The sequence below is a fragment of the Ixodes scapularis genome, unplaced genomic scaffold (genome assembly GCF_016920785.2).
Source record: "Ixodes scapularis isolate PalLabHiFi unplaced genomic scaffold, ASM1692078v2 PGA_scaffold5__190_contigs__length_132052651, whole genome shotgun sequence".
Classification (NCBI taxonomy): domain Eukaryota; kingdom Metazoa; phylum Arthropoda; class Arachnida; order Ixodida; family Ixodidae; genus Ixodes; species Ixodes scapularis.
Genome location: NW_024609880.1, coordinates 74,057,398 through 74,075,414, shown reverse-complemented (window position 1 = coordinate 74,075,414; position 18,017 = coordinate 74,057,398). Strand labels below are relative to the sequence as shown.

Sequence of the window (18,017 nt, the reverse complement as noted above, 5' to 3'; positions counted from 1 at the left end):
CCTCAAATTAGTATATATAAACAACATTCTCAAGCTTCTAAAGGCCCATTCACGCAGTGACATTAGTTTATTTTGTCTGTGCTTATGTCGAGACAGCATCACTGCAAGCCACCGTGGGAACCAAGCACTCAATCACTTGATTATTATGGTAACTCTCAGTGGTGCTACCCCGATGTAAGCACCTACAACATAAACAAACAATACTATGTTGCATTCAGAGACACTGGACACACCCCATAATTTTTTTTTTAATTTCTTGCCAGGAAATTTAGTTTGGTGTCAGAAGACTACCCAATCAATATTTTCCTACAGAATCACGTATATTTTCAATAGAGTAAAAAAACTCAACTGCTCAGAACCAAAACATCTGCAAGAAAACTCAAAGGAAAGAGCTGCCGGAAGTCATGCGGCTATCGCTGCCTACCCAATTCTTTACCATTCCTCCACTTCTCAAGTGTGTGAAGCAATAACGACAATGAGGACGTTGCTTGAACCGTTTGTCGTGAGAGTGTTTCACACTTATATCCCTCCCTGCTGCTGTTCTGTGCTTGAAGGTAGATTGGCCGGTACCACAAACAACAGTTCCGAAGTAGCGGTCCCCCGTTCGTCGCAACGTTGGTCCATCGTGCGCCGCCATCGCGTGGTCTAGCCCGCGGTACATCACCATAGGGAGAATGACGTGTACATCTACTTCCTGCGATCTGTGCAACAATTTTTTTAGAACAACATATTTGCAGCTTCTTGAAAGCCACAAAGAATGGGGTTCAAATCTTTTTCTATTTTTAATATTGAATGTGGGCCTCAGATGACCCACAACTTTGAATATGTATGGCACACGTCAGTTTGAATAGCACGCGACCGTGGAAAAGAGAGTGAGCACGCCTAAAACTGTCCAATGCTCGACGAAAGGTTTTTGGGCTAAAAGAATGCAAATTTCGAGCCGCAAGTTCTGTTCTGGGTAGTTGGGCTCTCATAGGTCGTGTTCAAATAAAAACAATGGCATGCATAGGTACTCTGTCAGTGTCTCTTTAACAGTTTTGTGGCAAAAATTTAAAGGGTCCCTGCATCCCTTAAAAATGGTTTGATTCCTAAACACTAAAATTTTCAAGACCAATCCTGCTACGAGGCAGCAAGAGTCACTCACGGGTGGCATGCCCTGCGGCCGCATCTGTTGCTGGCGCATCATCATTTGGTGCCTCTGCTTCTGTAGCATGTCCATGCTGGAGGCATAGGGGGGAGCCCCGGTGGGGGGGGCCCCCTGGGGGGCACCCATGGGAGGGGGCCCCCCCTGCCCCTGTGTTTGGGGGGGGCCCTGGGGGGGACCCTGAGGGGAGGGCCCCACTCCACCCTGGGGCCCCAGGAACTGGGCAGACGGGTGGCGGGCACGCAGCATCGAGGACAGTGCCGCCTTGGACTGGGACAGCGGCTGGCGTTCGAACCGGGGCCCTCCTGAGGAGGCACCGAGAAGGAGAGGGAGGGGAGAGAGACGGGGAGGGAAGAAAGAAAAGAAAGAGAAAGGAAACACAAGAGAGGGAAGGCATGGGGGAAGGAGAGAATGAAGGAGGAAAAAATATTAAAATGAAGAAAGAAAGGAAGATTAAGAAACAAAAGTCGTAGAAGATAGGAGAGAATGACAAGGAACAAACGAGGAGTAAGAACCCATGCATGAACCAAGTAGAGGACGTGCAAAGGAGAAAGAAAATGAAGGATTAAAAAAAGAAGAAATGAAGTGAAAGAGGGTGGAAGGCAGAGGGAAGAGGAAGGGCGGTGCAAGCGCAGGACGCGGGGCCTTTCTTAATTCAATGCGAGCAACAGGTACACTGCAGAAGCAAAATAAACTGGGAAGCACTGCCAACCGCACACAGTATTCAGAGCCCTGCCCCTGCGGCACAGGGTTCAAGTAAGGGATAAATTTACCTAGGAGGAAGACACGTCACATATGTAATTTTGGGGCGATGCAACTTATTGTCTTCTAGGCACGAAACAACTGGTGGTATAAGATGGAACTATCTGGAAGCACATGAATGCCACAGCACATTAAAAGACTATAGTGGACTAGGTGATGGCATGAAAGTAAAGTCAATCAACAAATTTACAAAAAAAAATTAATAGCTCAAGTACAAGGACTGCACACACACACTTATTTACTAGTATAGTCATACTTAAGATTTTTTTTCCTGTACAGCATAACATCTTTATAGTCCCTGCTGAATTAGAACTGCTATAGACCCCCCCCCCCCCCCCCCCCAATGCACTATTTAAAAACAAACCCTCATGAGGTGTGGGCAAACATGCAGTTTCTGTACGAGGAGTGGGCATTGCGCATGCGCAAGAATCAGATTCGCGTGAAATGGAGCATCTGCGCATGAGCCCTGCCAATAGCAGCTCCACTGCAAGGGCGTGACATCGGCACCACGTGCCGGTCTATAATGAGTGCCTCAAGTGCCTATACCACCATCATGTTATGTTAGTTATGGTAAGCTTATGAAATTGGTAGATATATTTGGAATACTTACTAGAATACAGGCAGTCTTGGGTAAGTTACTTTTAAAAAGTAATTCGTTACAGTTACAGTTACCTTTCAGAAAAAAGTAGTGAAGTTACCGTTACAGTTACCAAAACAAAAAAGTAACTCGTTACAGTTACTTTTAAAAAGTAACGACGTTACTTTTCAGTTACTTTTCTATAACACAGAAAAAAAATTAGGAAAAACTAGAAAATGCTTTTCCCCCCAAGTTTATTTGCATAAAATTAAAAAGCATGCTTTTTACTTTATATTATAACTTAGCAGCAGTTGCCTCTCGAAATTAGTGTCTAAAAGTTTCCCTTGTTTGATAACGAACACGTCCCTGCCCTTGCTGAACAGGTGCTCGTCTAACGCGCTGGATGGGATTGCTGTGTTGTTTCGCAGGAACAGGTTTTTGATTAACAGGTAGGCGTTGAGGCAACAGAGTGCCGTTTTCTGCGGTCAAGTTGTTAGTAACCACCTCCACCATAGCAAAATACTCTCTGTACGCCGGCCATGGTAGTTCTTTGTTGTTCTTATCAACATTCATATCCTTAGTAGCACTAGCACATTGCTGACTCGTTGACGGTTGCACTGGGTTCATAGAGTCCCTGGACATATTTCAGTTCGTACCCGGCAAGCCAGAAACAAACCCCGTGCAAACAGCAGTAAATTTTGCCTCGACTGCTGACACTACAGCGGGGTGGTAGCGCAAATCAAATTACGAAACATTCGCAGTGCACTCTGCGTGTATTGCTGCTTCACGTTTACCCACCCGATTAAAAAGTGTTTGCGCAAAAAAAAGAAGAACCGCAAAAGAGATAGTTCTTCAAGATAGTAAGATGCAAGTGTTTAGTCACAAAGTACAAGCGCGTGCTAAAGATAACTACTTTTTTTTTTTTTTTTCACCAAATCTACACGTGACTATATTTGGGCCGTGACTGCCGAGAAAGAACGTGTTCACAAGTTTGTGCAAAAAAATAACTTGACACTCGAAATGTCGGAACAAACAATTTGGAAAGCGCAAAGGATGGCTAAATTGTACTCGTTCAGTGATATATTATTCATAAAAAACTGGAAAGTAACAACAAAAGTAACGTTGTTACTTTCATCTTTACCTTAGAAAAAGTAATAGAACTACAGTTACAAGTTACATTTTTAAAAAGTAACTCGTTACAGTTACAAGTTACCAAAAAAGTAACGAAGTTACAGTAACACGTTACTACCCAAGACTGAATACAGAACACGCAAATACGTACTAACAGAGTAAACTTTTTTTCTTTCTTCTTTTCTAAAAAGAGGGTTTTTACTGACGTAGTGATTTAGTTAGAGGGATTGGCAGTCAAGTGAGTTAGAGCGCCAGAGCTTAAAGCACGTGGAGCAAAAGCTGATGCTGCAGATTTCAGGGCTTCAAGGTTCGATCCCCATTCCTGCCTGTCTCTATCAGGAAAAGCATCATGCATTGGCATGCGCTTATACAATCACTACTGTGTGATGCACATCAAAGATCCCAGGCTAATGCAGTCAAACGCCTTTCGAGCAAACGCCTCTACTACAAAAATGCTTATTTAACGAAGTAAAATATAAGTCCCGGCCAATCTCCTATATGTTTAATACGTTTCTCAGACCACTACAATGAATTCCTCTTTTTTGCGGCCCCACGAAGCAAACATGACCAGTATTACGAATTTTCTAGGTGAGAAGTAATCAATTTCACATAAATTGTGGCTCAAGTGATGCGTGTAGAGAAGAGAAATACTGTGGCAACAGCGAGGTTTGAAATCATCACCGCGCCGCCTCAGACTCTCACGCCGCTGCGCTGTGCATTTTCGGTTTTGGGTCTAAATAAATTGTTAGTGTGTAACTAGGGATCTGCGTTTTCGGTTTCTATTTTATCCAAATTCGGCATACTTTTTTCGGTGAATATAAAATAAACACCAGTGGACACCGGATCAGATGATCCTTGTAGCTCTGACATTTGTGATCACTCAAAGAATAACGGCACAGGTACATTGAAAAAGAAATGGACACTTCATTCGGCAAATGTGTGCAACGGTAAAAGGAACAAGAAAAAACCCAAGAAGCACAAACAAGTCAGATATGAAGCCTATGCCCAAAAAACATGCGACTTCACCTTATGTACAACAGGATTACGTTATCTTATTATAGCACACCCACATGTACGTTCCCAGGTTCTCCTCGTTGATCCGCACTCTTTCTTTCCTGTTAATATGACCCTAAGGTTCGAGAATGCCCTCTCAACACTAATACTGGACACTGGCAGGCTGAGGAGATGAAGCGCTGCCTGAGCCAAAATCGGCCAATCAACCCATCGTGACGGCCAAAAGAGAGACTGTGCGACTTTGTGAAGCTCATCACAGCATTCAGAGCTTGCATCAAGTCAGTCCTCCTTAGAACGAGTTTGAAAACACGCTCGTACATGGCGAAGTTATGGGGCATTTTGGGACTTCACGTTCCGATCGATGATGCGCACATTAAACCAAAACCCCGTGATGGCACCCGTGTATCCCATACATTCGGACACATTTCGATAAACACTGCTGTTCCACTTTTTTGCCACGGCTCTGCGATACGACTGGAAGGTCAAAGTGACCTTTTCCAGTTAAAACTGAATTTTAGAAAATGGGCGTGACATACTTTTATCGGAAAAAAAAAAATGCCGAACCTAAAAACTGACCTTTTTCGGTTAAAACCGAATTTTCGAAAATGGATTCGGCATACTTTTATCGGTTTTTATTGGTTTAAACCGAAAACTCCGAACCCTATATGTAACCAACTGTCTGGATGCTACAGGACTACATTGTTGCATAGAAAGCCTGTACGCAGCAACAGTCACGTTTAGCCCTCTAGACAGAAGGTCGGACACCAACAAATTATTTCGACCCAAAACCGAGAACGCACAGCCGATGGAAACGGAAGCAGCGTGATGGAGGCGGCGGAAGCAGTGTGATGGAGGCAGCGCCGTTCCTCCGCTGCGCTTTCGTCTTAAAACCGAGAATGCGTCAGTCTGCTCCAAGACGAGTTCTTTTTCTTCAACACTCAGTCCGGACAATGCGCGCGCTCGTTTTCTTATATTACGTGTACGTCAGAGCATTTGGAAGGTCCTGCGCGAATGAGTATATTAAAAGCAGTGTGTCGAACCGAAAAAATTACGGGTTCGGTTACGGTTCAGGTTTAGGTAAATTTATTTTGTTCCGGTTCAGTTCCGGTTCGATTAATTCGATCCGCGAACCGGTTTGTGAACCGGTTCGGGGCGCTGAACTGGTTCACAAACCGGTTCGGAAATTATAAATGACAAATTGCAACATCAAAATAAATTACAAATAAAACATCTGAAATCAGCACATACGAAACGGGATACATCGTAGTGTAAGGCTCAGGGATTTCTACCAGGAATGGTTTTTTTCTGTGCGCTCAAAGGTTACCTCACCGACATTTACGCATTCGGACTTCATCTAATTGGGTCCGACGCAGTAGCTGTAAAATCCGAAACCTCCTTACAAACCCTTACAAGTAGAACTCGTTAACTATCCCGCCACCTCGGCGTGTAAGCAATTGAAGGAACAGTGGGGAGAAAATACAGCTTTCTTTATTTGAACTAGCCTTCGGTAACTCAAATTAGACCCTTAAAGAAGTTTTCATTAAACAAGATACGGAATATGAAAAACACTTCACCGAACACAACGCCAGAAGGACGTAATAGGATAAATATTAAAATAGAAGAGTTCGCTGTCTCACAAATATGTTAGTTTCTAAGTGCCTATACGAACCCGGATGCATTATTATCAAACTCCACAGCCTTTTCTTTTCTCATTCCGATGGAAGCAAGCTTCCAGAACTCGCGCGTTCTAGAAACGTGTTACGAAATGAGCACACAGCAGCATTTAGGATTTACGAGATTGTAGGAAAATGAAATCCCGTGACGCAATTTTTTTTTTTGCACAGGTTTCCAATTCTCTTTTTTCCGTGCAAGCCGCGACCAGCGCAATACTGGTTCCTATGTCAAGATTCATGGATGCAGCGTTTGTCAAGATTCATGGATGCAGCGTTTATATTCCTAAGACTGAGTGGCGAAGAAAAATATGTAAGTGAGGTGTGTGTCAGTTGACGGCACTTAAAAAATGAATGGCATTGATAGCACATTCATTGTCAACAGCGCGTGGCCGAACCGTTTTGACATGAGCCGGCAACCGTTATTTTTTTTTCCGGTTCAGTACCGGTTCGGGTTCATCGCAATAACAATATAACGGTTCGGGTTCGGGTTCAGTTCCGGAAAAAATACCGGTTCAATTCCGGTTTTCGGTTCGGTTCGGTTCCGGTTCGACACCCTGATTAAAAGAAAGAAGTATTTTTATCGGCAGTCTTAACTTTTTTACGCTGTCTTGGTATCTGTTTGACCTAAGCGCCAATCTCCATCAGGATCCAAGGTTACCAATCTTGCTCGATCGGAGTCCCAAGTCATACCGCCTTGGAGCAGCCAAGGAAATGACCTGCGGCTCTACCCGTGACGCCAAGATCCAAGCGAAATCGGTAGAGCCGCGCACAAAGAAACACGTCCCCTTTTTTGTGGTGAACAGATGGAGAAGACAGCTCAGTCGGCTCGGTTGTGCGCCTCTGCCGCGGTGTAGCCTCTGCCCATATCCTCGCTGCGCCATGCCCCACAGCAGCCGCGTGCGTAGCCGATTCTGCCGTGCTGCTGTATGCTGCCATAGTGACCCTATTGAACCCGTGCTTTTGCGCCCGCTCCTACTCCAGCGACAATTGCTTCGGGGGCTTTCTCCGAATGACACGTGGCAATGAGAGCCGCTGCCTGGTTCTTGATTTAGAAAAGGCCAATTTTGCAGAGTCGGCCAACTCCTCCGCTGCGTGATCAGGGGTCGACATCATTGGCTTAGTGATTGTTGCGACTCTATTTTGATAAGTCAGTTAAATTTGTCGTGTGAAAGTTTGGACAGTGGGAAATTCGTCGGCAGCAGAGAGCGGCTGTAGGTGACGAACTTTGCCAGCCGCGATGCTGGCGGTACGATTACTAGCCTGGTGTCTTTAAATGGCGTCATGTAGTAGTGAGTACACAAACATGTGCCAATACATTTTTCATTTAGAAAAAGAAGTGGTTTCTGATTTCTGCAGCACGAGCTTTCGCCCCACATGCTCCAAGCTGCGACGTGCCAGCAGACTCCGCCATTGTTCCCTTCTTTTTGATAAGTCAATCGTCAACGTACAAATCCTCATTTCTGATGTCGCTCATACTATACTTGGCGCTATACTGTTTCCCAATACACCTCGAATGCCGCGGAAATATGTCAATGTGCGACAGCATAAATTCGGTTTTGTGTTATAGACCTTTTATGTGAATATGTGAGAACAGCAGGGCGTCTCTCGAAAGCCCGGCCTCCAGCGCATGCTCGATGTCTTCTGGTATGCTTTGGCTGCACATGCACACGCGAGGCAGACGAGATGCCCGACTGTTATCGAAGCTAGGAAGCTCGCACTGGAGGCGGGACGACTGAGGCTGCTCCCTGCCGTTTTCACTCTGCTGTGACTAGGCATTACGATTCGTGTGCAACGGTGCTGTTGCTCCCGTCGTCATCGCTGCTACACTCTCAAAGCATGTCGCCGGCGTCGTCCCACAAAATTTTGTATTTCCCAAATGATTGCATCAACCGCATCTTCTGCGATTGCTCAGTGATTGCGTCGCACGTCACGAGTAGGGATCGATCACGCAGTTCTCCCACATTCGTTGCAAGCCTGCAGCCTCTAACTCCGGAAGGCGTCAAGACCTATCCAGACTTTGGCCCGTGGAAGCCTCTTAGTTTGCTGTCACAGTTAGGATCCTGCACTGTTGCAGACGCCACTGGAGCACCGCCAACTCCGACGGGTCGAACTTGCGTCCAGCAGCGCAGCTGTTAATTGCTTTTGGATGAAGAATGGCCATAAACAAACACCAAAAACCTAAACTGCTCAGACCATGCATGTCAATACAGACAGGTAACAAACAGCGCAGGGATACGGACAGAGTAGAAGACGGAAAATAAACACAGCGCTGACTTACAACTGAACAACAAACTAGCCCATTCGTCAATGCCACAATACAGAGAAACATAGTTGGCACTCCAGCATGATCTCGACACTCGATCAAACGATGTGCTACCATGAATCAAGCGAAAAGAAGCAGTGGGGAGAGAGACTGTTACAGCGGCCATTTCGAAGTGGCTCTTACATTAGGTGCTGCCACCCCGTGGGACCCCGGGAGTCGTGTGTGCCATTTTCTGCCGTACATTCCAGCTGATTTGTAAATCAAAAATACTCGCTCATGCATATAAAAAAAATAAATAATTTGAGATCTTGCAAAATGAGTGCACAAAATGGCGCAATGCTGCAGGTACAGCCGGCTGAACTTGTAACAAGCCGAGGTGTTCTGGATATCGCGAATGTTTAGTTTTTGTCGACAATAGAATGCTTTGGTTTGATTATAAGTCGACCCCCTTACTTCAGATTTTCAAAAATTTAAGAAAGGGTAGACCTACATTAGTGTAAATACGGTACAATGAAGTTGCCTGTACTACGGAAAATTTCGCCGGTCCTGAGGATATAGTCATACAGGCATTTGACTGCAAATCATACTGCACTAGCTAAACTTCCGTCTATAGCAAGAACCAGCATAGCCATCTCCCAAAGCCCGAGTGCTTTGGTTTTTGCTGAAAGCCAACCATAACTAACTTAGTAGACAAGCAGTTATTTACAGTGGGGTTCAAATTCAGAACAGTTGCCAGACTGAGCCAATGGAACGAGGGGCAGAGGACAGCACTCTTTCGGGCGTCTGTCACTTGGTACAAAAACAACGGCAGAATAAAACCCGTTGCACGAGAGAAGGTGGGGGGGCTCACCTGGGGGCAGGGGCTGCTGCGGGGAGTAGTAGGGCTGCTGCATGGGCGGCTGTTGCCCATACCACTGCTGGGGGGGACCCTGGGGGTACATGGTTTGCTCCGGGGGATACGCCAGGGAACCCCGGACCGGAGGGGTCTGGCATCGGGGAGACAAAAAAAGGAAAGAAAAGCAACATGAAATTTTTTAAATCAATAAATAAATATCAGAAGTGTTCTATAGATAGGGCTTTGTGTACTCAGAATTATCCAAAAAAAACTCTGAATTTGAAGGTCAGGATGGCAAAATCAAAAGCCAAAAAGACAGTATCTTACGAATAAAGCTTGTCAGAACACAACTAAAACTAGTAATCCTGATTATTTATTTATTTATTTTTTTAATCTTAGATTATTGACAAAAAGTAAGTTTTCACGTTTATCTAGTCGAGGTTTGTTGGGTACAATGGGCCAATATACTCCTGGAAAAGAAACTGCTCTGTTCTTTGGTTTGGACCATACTACAGTATAGACCACTTACAACGTAACCGCTTATAGTGCAGGACCAGGTATAACGCGGCTTTTTTAAACCACCGGTTCGCCTTCCATAGAACTCCATGTAATTACATACCGCTTAAAATGCAGGCGCGCGAAGGGAAATACCGGTTATAGTGCGGTTTTCGGAACAACCCGGCGACCGCGCCGAATGACTGACGCAGAGAGCACGCTTCCCTGTGCGACACTAGATAACGGTGCGAGCCGCAAGCGGCACTCGTGGGGCAAGGAGGTTGCTTGAAGAAGCGGGGAGAAGCGAAGAGAGGCTTCAGTTGCCATAACGACGAAGGGATGCACGCACGTGTCGTCCACGTGCGTGCGTCCCTTCGCTGCGTTGGAAACGTTGGAAACAACCGCAACGACAGACCAATCGCAGGTCGAGGTGAAGTGTTCGCGCGCCTTGCATGCCGGTCGCGGGGCGGCCGGCCGGCTGCTTCTATCCGCAAACATGGCGTCGGTTTTGATAGTCAATGTAGACGGCGTGGTAGAAGCTCATCATTCCGCGTAAAAGCGCTATCCTTGACTGTGAATTTTCGTTGTGTGTACTAGAAGGGAAGATCCACCTACTTGTGCGGCAATGTTGTGGCGGCATTCTCAAGACTGCAGAAACGCTCGTGTCGTCGTGTTTGTTTACTTCGACTGCAGTGGTGCTTTCTAAGCATTTGTGTTTTCGAACATCAATTGGATTTCTTATTTGGAACATTTCACGCCTGTGCTAAAGTTGAAGGTATTACTGGCGCGTACCGTATAAAGGATGGGAATTTTCACGCGTTTTCATCGCCAGAGAAAAGTGATTAGGGTTAGCAATCCTGAACGCTCGCAACGTCCGTCCGCAACCCGCGACGCTGTTAAAAGGCTGCGCCAGGCAAAAGTCTCCAATTTCTTTCAAAATGTGTGACACACTTGAGAGAGAAGTGTACTAGTCTGGTGAAATAGACTTTCCTCAAACTAAGCTTTATTTTTCATCTAACATAAAATAAATTCTTTTCCAAATGTAAGTTGTCTGATGGCATGCATTTTGGCCTGAAAAATTGATGTTTTGGTTATAGCACGGTACCGCTTACAGTGCGGATTTTCGCGACTCCCGCGACATAAGTTATATGCGGTTTACACTGTATTTGTGCTTTTTAGAGGGAGGCACTGTTGCGTTTTTCTAACAGAGAAAGATGTGAACCTGTAGATTTCAGAGGACGGGAAAGACAGTCGAAGGTTTTATGCATCTGGGAGCTTAGCTATTCTGAAGCACCGGCGTTTATTGAAGTAACGGTCGTTTTCAAGATTTGTCGTGGGACAGTTAGCACTTGCAATCGCAAAGGCGCCAATGCCAAATGCAGCTGCACGAAATATCTTCCGATACCAGTGATTCCTTTGTGAATTTCGTGTATGTTTTTGTTCAGGCATTATTCGTTGTCATCTTGAAAGAAATACAGAGAGAGTAACATTAAACTCCAAATTTCTCAGAATTTGGAATCTAACAACAATAAACTCCGACAAACCCCGAATTCCTGACGAAAAATAGGCTCCCGAATATACCCTTCGAATATCACAAAAAATATACTCTGAAAACATGGAATCCTAGCTATGAGGCGCTGCAGTCAGCGACGAGATGAGAACGGCAAAGCGTATTCCTCGAACGCCCAGCCTCCAGCACGTGCTAATAGCCTTGCGTTTTGCCTTGGCTGCACGTGCACGCTTGAGGCACATGAGATTCCCAAGCGTTGTTCAAGGCAGAAGGCTCGCACTTGAGGCAAAACTGAAACTACTCCCAGCTGTTCTCTTCCTGTTAGTGACCATGGCATTCATAGGAGGAAAGCTGTACACTATATCTGCTACTTTTTACAGCAATAGCTGTTATAGGCCTCCTGCGCTGAAGCTTTGAACGTATCGTGGTGTCCTCCAGTGGAGGGCGATAGAGTGTCTGAGTAGTGCAAGTTTCGCGGCCCCGCACGATAACAAACCTGTTCAGGCAGCTGTTTACCTCTTTCCGCAGCTGTTATATTTGCAAACCCGTAGTCACAAGTCAAATTAGTGTCGCCCTCAGTCGTCACCACACATTGTTACCCCAGAGACCCGAGCTCGTGCAAGCTAGAAATTTTTCCTTCGTCCAAGTATGTCGAAACTGGGAGCAACAGCACGGCCTTGATGCAATCGAAACGTCGCCATCACAGTTGCGTCGTCGACTCTCAAGACCAGGAAGAGCTTAACCCTGGAGTAAACTTCTACAGATTCCTATCGAAACCGTATGAAGTCCTGAGGAGGGAACGCCAATAGCCACCCAGCGCATCGAGTAAGCGGGACTTGTTTTTCGCGCCCTCCAGGTTGTTCTGCTAAGGCACGGCCGCTCAATGAAGCAACCGTGGCATGCGTCGGAGCATGTCATGAGAATTTTACGAAGAGAAACAGACTATACCGTCCGACCGGTGGAGCAATCTGATTGAACTACATCTTTTGCAACGTGAGATCAGCAGTAAAAGCGCCGTCTCCAACAAGCTTTTGTTTGAAAAGATGAGCGGGCGCATGTACTAATGCAATACAGAGGGCAACGAGCAAGTGCTGAAGCAGAGCTCATGCTGCTGATCTTATGTTGCATCAAACTTACAGCACAACTGTGCAAGAAAAGCTGCAAGAGCTCGAGAAGCAGCGTGCACTAGGAACGATGCGCTTGGCTGGCAGACGGCCGGTCGCCGCTCGATCGCTTGCATCTGTTTTCGTGCACTTTTGAAGTTGGTTATCAACTGATTGTGTTGGCTGTACGGAGGGACTGCAGTTTGGAAGTTTTTGCTGCTTTCGGCACTGCCGAAAGCGGACGAGGCGAGCGGGAACAGCAGGAGGAACGGGGAAGAGGAGAGTGCAACGCGAGCTATTGGCTGAACGCAACGCGAGCCCCACTGATAGAAGTTGCGCGCTCCCCCGCGTGCTCCTCGAGCATGCGCCCTGTCCAATCACGTTCTTGCAATTGCGACATGGAAGAAATGCAACCACGCCGTAACCACGCCGTAACCGGGCAGCCGATACCATTTTGGGAGCCGGAAAATAGAAGAGAAAAGATTCACCTTCAAAACAAAGATGGTGGCTGTCGGCCAAATGCGTCGGGAATGGCGAGAGTGCAAAGTTGGGGTTGATTTTGACATTTGACCGTCACTTGGATGCTGCTCAGGCCTCGTAAATAGTTCTTTCAAATATTTCCTCGTTGTGTTAGGAGCTGATAATTACAGAGAAGGTAGTTTATGAGATATACAACACAAAAATATGGTTTTCTGAAAATCTACTTTTTTGCTATTTTTCTGCTTTCAAAGCCCACGTCCCCCCTTAAGCATCCACCAAATGTTTTGTAGTACCCACTGCTCACTGCACACGCTCTCTGTAAACAAAAATAGTCTATAACAAAATGCCGTCGTAGCACTGTCAATGCCAAAGGCTCGTGCCGGGAGATGCGCTCTCACGCGCTCCAGACCAAAAAATAAAAAAAAGCGTTTGGAACAAAACAGATGCCCATTTTGTTCCGAACGATTTTGTTCATGCCCACCACAGTGCGTGAATGCGGCGCCGATGCCCAAACGACTTCGCCGTGACGTGTCGCAGATATTGCTGTGACTGTACTGTAAATTAACACAGGACTGCTCTTTTTTTTCTTTTTTTTTTTTTTCTTTTCTATAAGCTCAATTAGTGTGAATTGTAATGCTGTTTCACAGGACAAGAAACCCCTTGGATGGTTCAAGGTAGGAGCCAACATTTCGATAAAGAACTTATAGCTTCTTCGGGGCTAAGCTAATCTGCAGCTTCGAGGCATTCGAAAAGTTTTTTTTCAAGCTTTTTCCATCAACCTCCATTACCTTCGCATTTTTATTGTTTCACGCACTAGTTTATGTCTTCTCGCATTAGTGTACCTCTTTGTTGCCTACACTTTGGACGCCCTTTTAGTCGTCACCAGGCTCGAAGCTGCGCCATAGTACGAGCCGGACACAAAAAATAAAGACATTGAAATTAGCGAGTGTGTGTGTGTACGGACGTTCAGAACAGAATGGAACAGAACAAAAACGTTCCCTCCCCATTTCCCCCGACCCACCTGCCCTCCAAGTGCCTTGGCCTTGCGAGGGCGCCTCTGCGTCTTGGGTTTCTTGGCACCCCCACGAGGCGATGGGGCACTGTGGATCTCGTGCAGCACCACGCGCTTGGAGTCCTCCAACAGCTGCATCTGGAAGGAGGAAAAAGGGAGGGAGTCAGTACCACCAGTCCAGCCCGTGGCACACGAAAGCCACACCGACCTCAGCAAGGCGGCGCGGCAGAATTAACTGGCCGTTTCTTTGAAGTATCCCAAAGGTGTTCTAAACGCGCACCATTCGAGCTCCTTCACTTATGTCGGCCGAAACCACAATCTGTCGGATGCATCATGCACCACACCAAACAAATTCTCCACGAACAGGCGCACGAACGGGCGCACAAATGGTCGGAAGCTGCGTAATGACAACCGGCTTCCCTGTCGCGACCGGGCCCGCAACTCGCGTGTTGCGGTGGTGTCCGTTGCTCCATTCTCTCGCCTCGCTGCGCCGACCGTTGTTGCCCCTTGCGCCTCTCTGGCGGTACACAAAGCCCACGAGCAAGAACCTTTTTGCAGTCGCTGACAGAGAACGGCAAAGCGCATCTTTCGAATGTCCGGCCTCTAGCACATGCTTTATGTCTTTTGGTTCTGCCCTTCTCACCTTGCCAGTAACTAGAGTATACGTAGGCCGCTACATTGCTGCCGAGTGCACACCGAGGAAAGTCACCGGTCCAAAAGCGGTTGCTGACTGCACGCTCCGCACTTTGCGCTCTATTGAGGCTATGTCCGCAAATGCGAAAGTGCTTAGGTTGGCCTATAAATTCTGCGCATTTAGAAGCACAGCACCAATCTGCTCAAATGCAGTGGCTCCAGCTTATGGGGCGCGAACGAAAATGAAAGAGAGGCAGCAGCACCAGGGCGAATGAGACGTTCTCACTCAAACGACGAGCATGGAGAGGCGGTGAAACCTTTGCCTGTGATATTGGTTCTCGCGGTTTCCCGTCGGGCTAGCGATGGGGACCGAGAAGTCCACCCTTGGTGCCCGACACGGGGCTACAGTTCTGCGAGCTCTGGACTGGTGCCACTTGCCTGCAGGTGGTGCTTGTCGGGAGGCGGCGGCAGGTGCGGGTGGTGCGGGGGCAGGTGGGGGGGCAGGTGGGGGGCCGGGGGGGGTTCCAGCAGCAGCTCCTCGGGCGGCAGCGGGGGCGGCTCCGCGAAGTAGCCCAGGGGCTTGGCCAGGGAGCCGTGAGTGTGCCACAGCAGGGCCCGGTGGGACTCCTCGGGCCGGGGCTTGCGCTCCATGCGCACCGCCCCGAACCAGACCCAGGAGAGGGGCGCGGGGTTGCGGTGGCCCTCCAGCAGGTCCCAAGGGCTCACGCACTGCTTCTCCGACACTTGCAGGCCCTGCGGAGAGTCAGGCACGTCTCGATCGTACCCAACAAGCTACGAGAGGCACGCAACGCATTGCCAACGAGCTGAACAGATCCTGCATGTATGTGTGGCATCTCGTGACATCAGGATGTCACGTGACCCATTGGCATTTCGTGACACACTGACATTGCGGGACGCCCTGACATTGAAGTCATAAAATTATTCTAGACCCTATGGCACTATATTGCTTACATGACCTTAGCCTGTGTGTTGGTCGAGTGGAATGCGCCACTTTTTTGGAGAAATCCAGCCCTGTAACATATTCTGCGTTAAAGAGGGGCAGGGAAGTAAAGTAAGGGTCCAGGGGACAAGAGTGCAATCAATCAATCCTGGTGGCCTTCGCTTTAATTCAAAAATCTTCTAACTTCCACTCGTAGGCAGACAGAACACCAACCTGCATGTGTTTTGGCCAAACCCAGCTATAACAAGCTTCAGGTTTCTGCATAGTGTGTCCATTAGTATATGAGTAGTTTTTGATGAGTGAACTAGCACTTATTACCATTAGGTCTTACCAAAAATATTGTGGTTTCTCTGTTAAGACAGTAGCTTTTTGTAATTAAATTGTTAAAAGTGTAATGAATGAAGTATGAGCATATGATACTCTTTGTTCTCAGTAAAACCATTACAGTTTATGGATACAAGAAGAGCCATCCCTCCCAATACAGACAAAACAAGAACACCTCTCACCTGTTTCTTGTCAATGGAATCAAAGCCTGCAATCTTGTTGCCCTTGGTGTCAATCAGGCTGCCCATGGGTTCGCAGGTGATCACTTCACACTGCTGCTTCACCAAAGGCAGAAGCTGGTGCACCATCTTGATGGCGTCCGTGTCCAGGTCTGACACTTCTTTCTGCGGCACACAGAAACGACAGAGAGCCAAGCTTACTTGGACACTTCGGTCCAACTTATCGCCACAGTGCAACGATTCATTCAACCACTGTACCACAGTAATATTCCAAGAGATAATACATTCCCCCCCCCCCCCCCCCCCCCCCCCCCCCCCAAAAAAAAAGATTGCATCTCCACAAGGTAAATGACGTTGATTGGGGCGAAGCTCTGGTGGTGCTGATACGCTGAGCCACACCATGCCGAGCTTTTCGTTTGTTTTCATGCATGTCAAAAATAGAAGGTGTGGTATGGAACGTGGTTATATACGCAGTTGAGCATTTGACCGCAGCGCCCTCTCGTCTCTAAACGTTGAGCCAATGCATGCAAAGTTTAACGCGACTATATACGCATTTGACCGCAGCGCTCTCTCATGAATAGACGTTGAGCGGCTACATCCAACGTTTCATCCATGACATCCCCAGCTCCTGAGTTACTAGCACATCTCAGAGCCCCCTACTCGTCCCGCAGTCGTGGCCGAGGGGTTAAGGCGATGGACTAGAAATCCATTGGGGTCTCCCTGCAGAGGTTCGAATCCTGTTGACTGCGCAAACGTTTTTTCTTTTTTTAAGAAGACAGATGGGATGAAAATCGATGTGAGCACGGACGCCGGACGGACAAGGCTAGACCCTAAGGAGCTTCGCCCCTAAAAGCAAAGCACACGAAAAGGGTGTAAGATAAACTTCACTGCACAGTCCAAAACTTAAGAAAACTGCTTGATTGGAATCCTCAGTCCTTGTGCATGGTAACGTGATTACACTTTAGACAGTTACCTGTTGCCAGGTGCATAAAAGACGCAAAATAACCCCACCACAGACATCACAATACTTTAATTGATGTCCTTTACAGTTTTAATTTTCCTGTAAGTGATGACAGGAAACGTTGCTACCGCCGCTAAAATTCAGATCACCCGTCCCACCACATAAATTGTATGAATCCAGCAAGTGCAACTTTCATGCTGTACCTCTCACATTGTGCACAATGCCACCAAAAGTGCAGGCGAGAGTGCATCACTACGTCCAGCAGACTGTCATTCGTTCAAAAACTAGGAAACCATGAATTTTAAAGCAATAGCTTTAAGGAGCTCGTGTTGCAAAAAAGCTGGTGTCGGTGCGACGAGAAAATCCTGATTGGTCCATAAGTAAATCATTGGCCTTATCATTACATGCTGCAGAGGAGCACATAGCAGCCAGGAAAAAAAAAAGGTGCACACCTTGAGCTTCTTCACGAGGTTAAGGTACTGCTTGCGGGTCTCCTCTCCGGACAGACTGTCCAAGTTCTGAGTGGTGTGGATGAGCACTGCCAGCATGTCCAGGACAGTGGAGAACAGCTCACTGCAACAGTGAAGTGTTGTGGTTCCTTTGGAAAAGCTTTTTTACCACAAACTGACAAGAACTGCCCTTGGCAAACAAAATTTCAGCGTTTATTGACCTACAAAATACCCGATAAAGCATGGTTGCCATCATCCTTCAAAAATATGCAAAAGTTTTCCACTTCTGTGATTGCAGATGCAACAATAAAAGGACCATTCTTAAGGACAGTGCTTTTTACCTGCGGTAATCTCTCGTTAACTTGAAGCTGACATCACCGTAATCTTTAAGTGTGACTATAACTGCCCACTGACCACGATAAAATTTAGGGGTTTTACACGACAAACCAATGAAGGGCTTCTGGCACGACCCACCAAAAAACTGAGGCGTAACCTCGGCCGCAGGGAAATC

At 47.0% G+C, this 18,017-nt stretch overlaps 1 protein-coding gene across 2 annotated transcripts in view; it reads right to left on the bottom strand.

The window, feature by feature from the left end:
• Positions 1-18,017, bottom strand: part of LOC8052741 (mediator of RNA polymerase II transcription subunit 12-like protein) — a 107,386-nt gene that overhangs the window by 9,725 nt on the left and 79,644 nt on the right. For both annotated transcript variants that reach the window (XM_040222507.3, XM_040222506.3), the window contains 6 exons: positions 17,510-17,630; positions 16,100-16,261; positions 15,071-15,385; positions 14,009-14,137; positions 9,415-9,550; positions 1,145-1,446 (listed from right to left, as the gene is read on the bottom strand). In XM_040222507.3, coding sequence (XP_040078441.2) covers positions 1,145-1,446; positions 9,415-9,550; positions 14,009-14,137; positions 15,071-15,385; positions 16,100-16,261; positions 17,510-17,630 — 1,165 coding nt within the window. The remainder of the gene's footprint in view (positions 1-1,144; positions 1,447-9,414; positions 9,551-14,008; positions 14,138-15,070; positions 15,386-16,099; positions 16,262-17,509; positions 17,631-18,017) is intronic.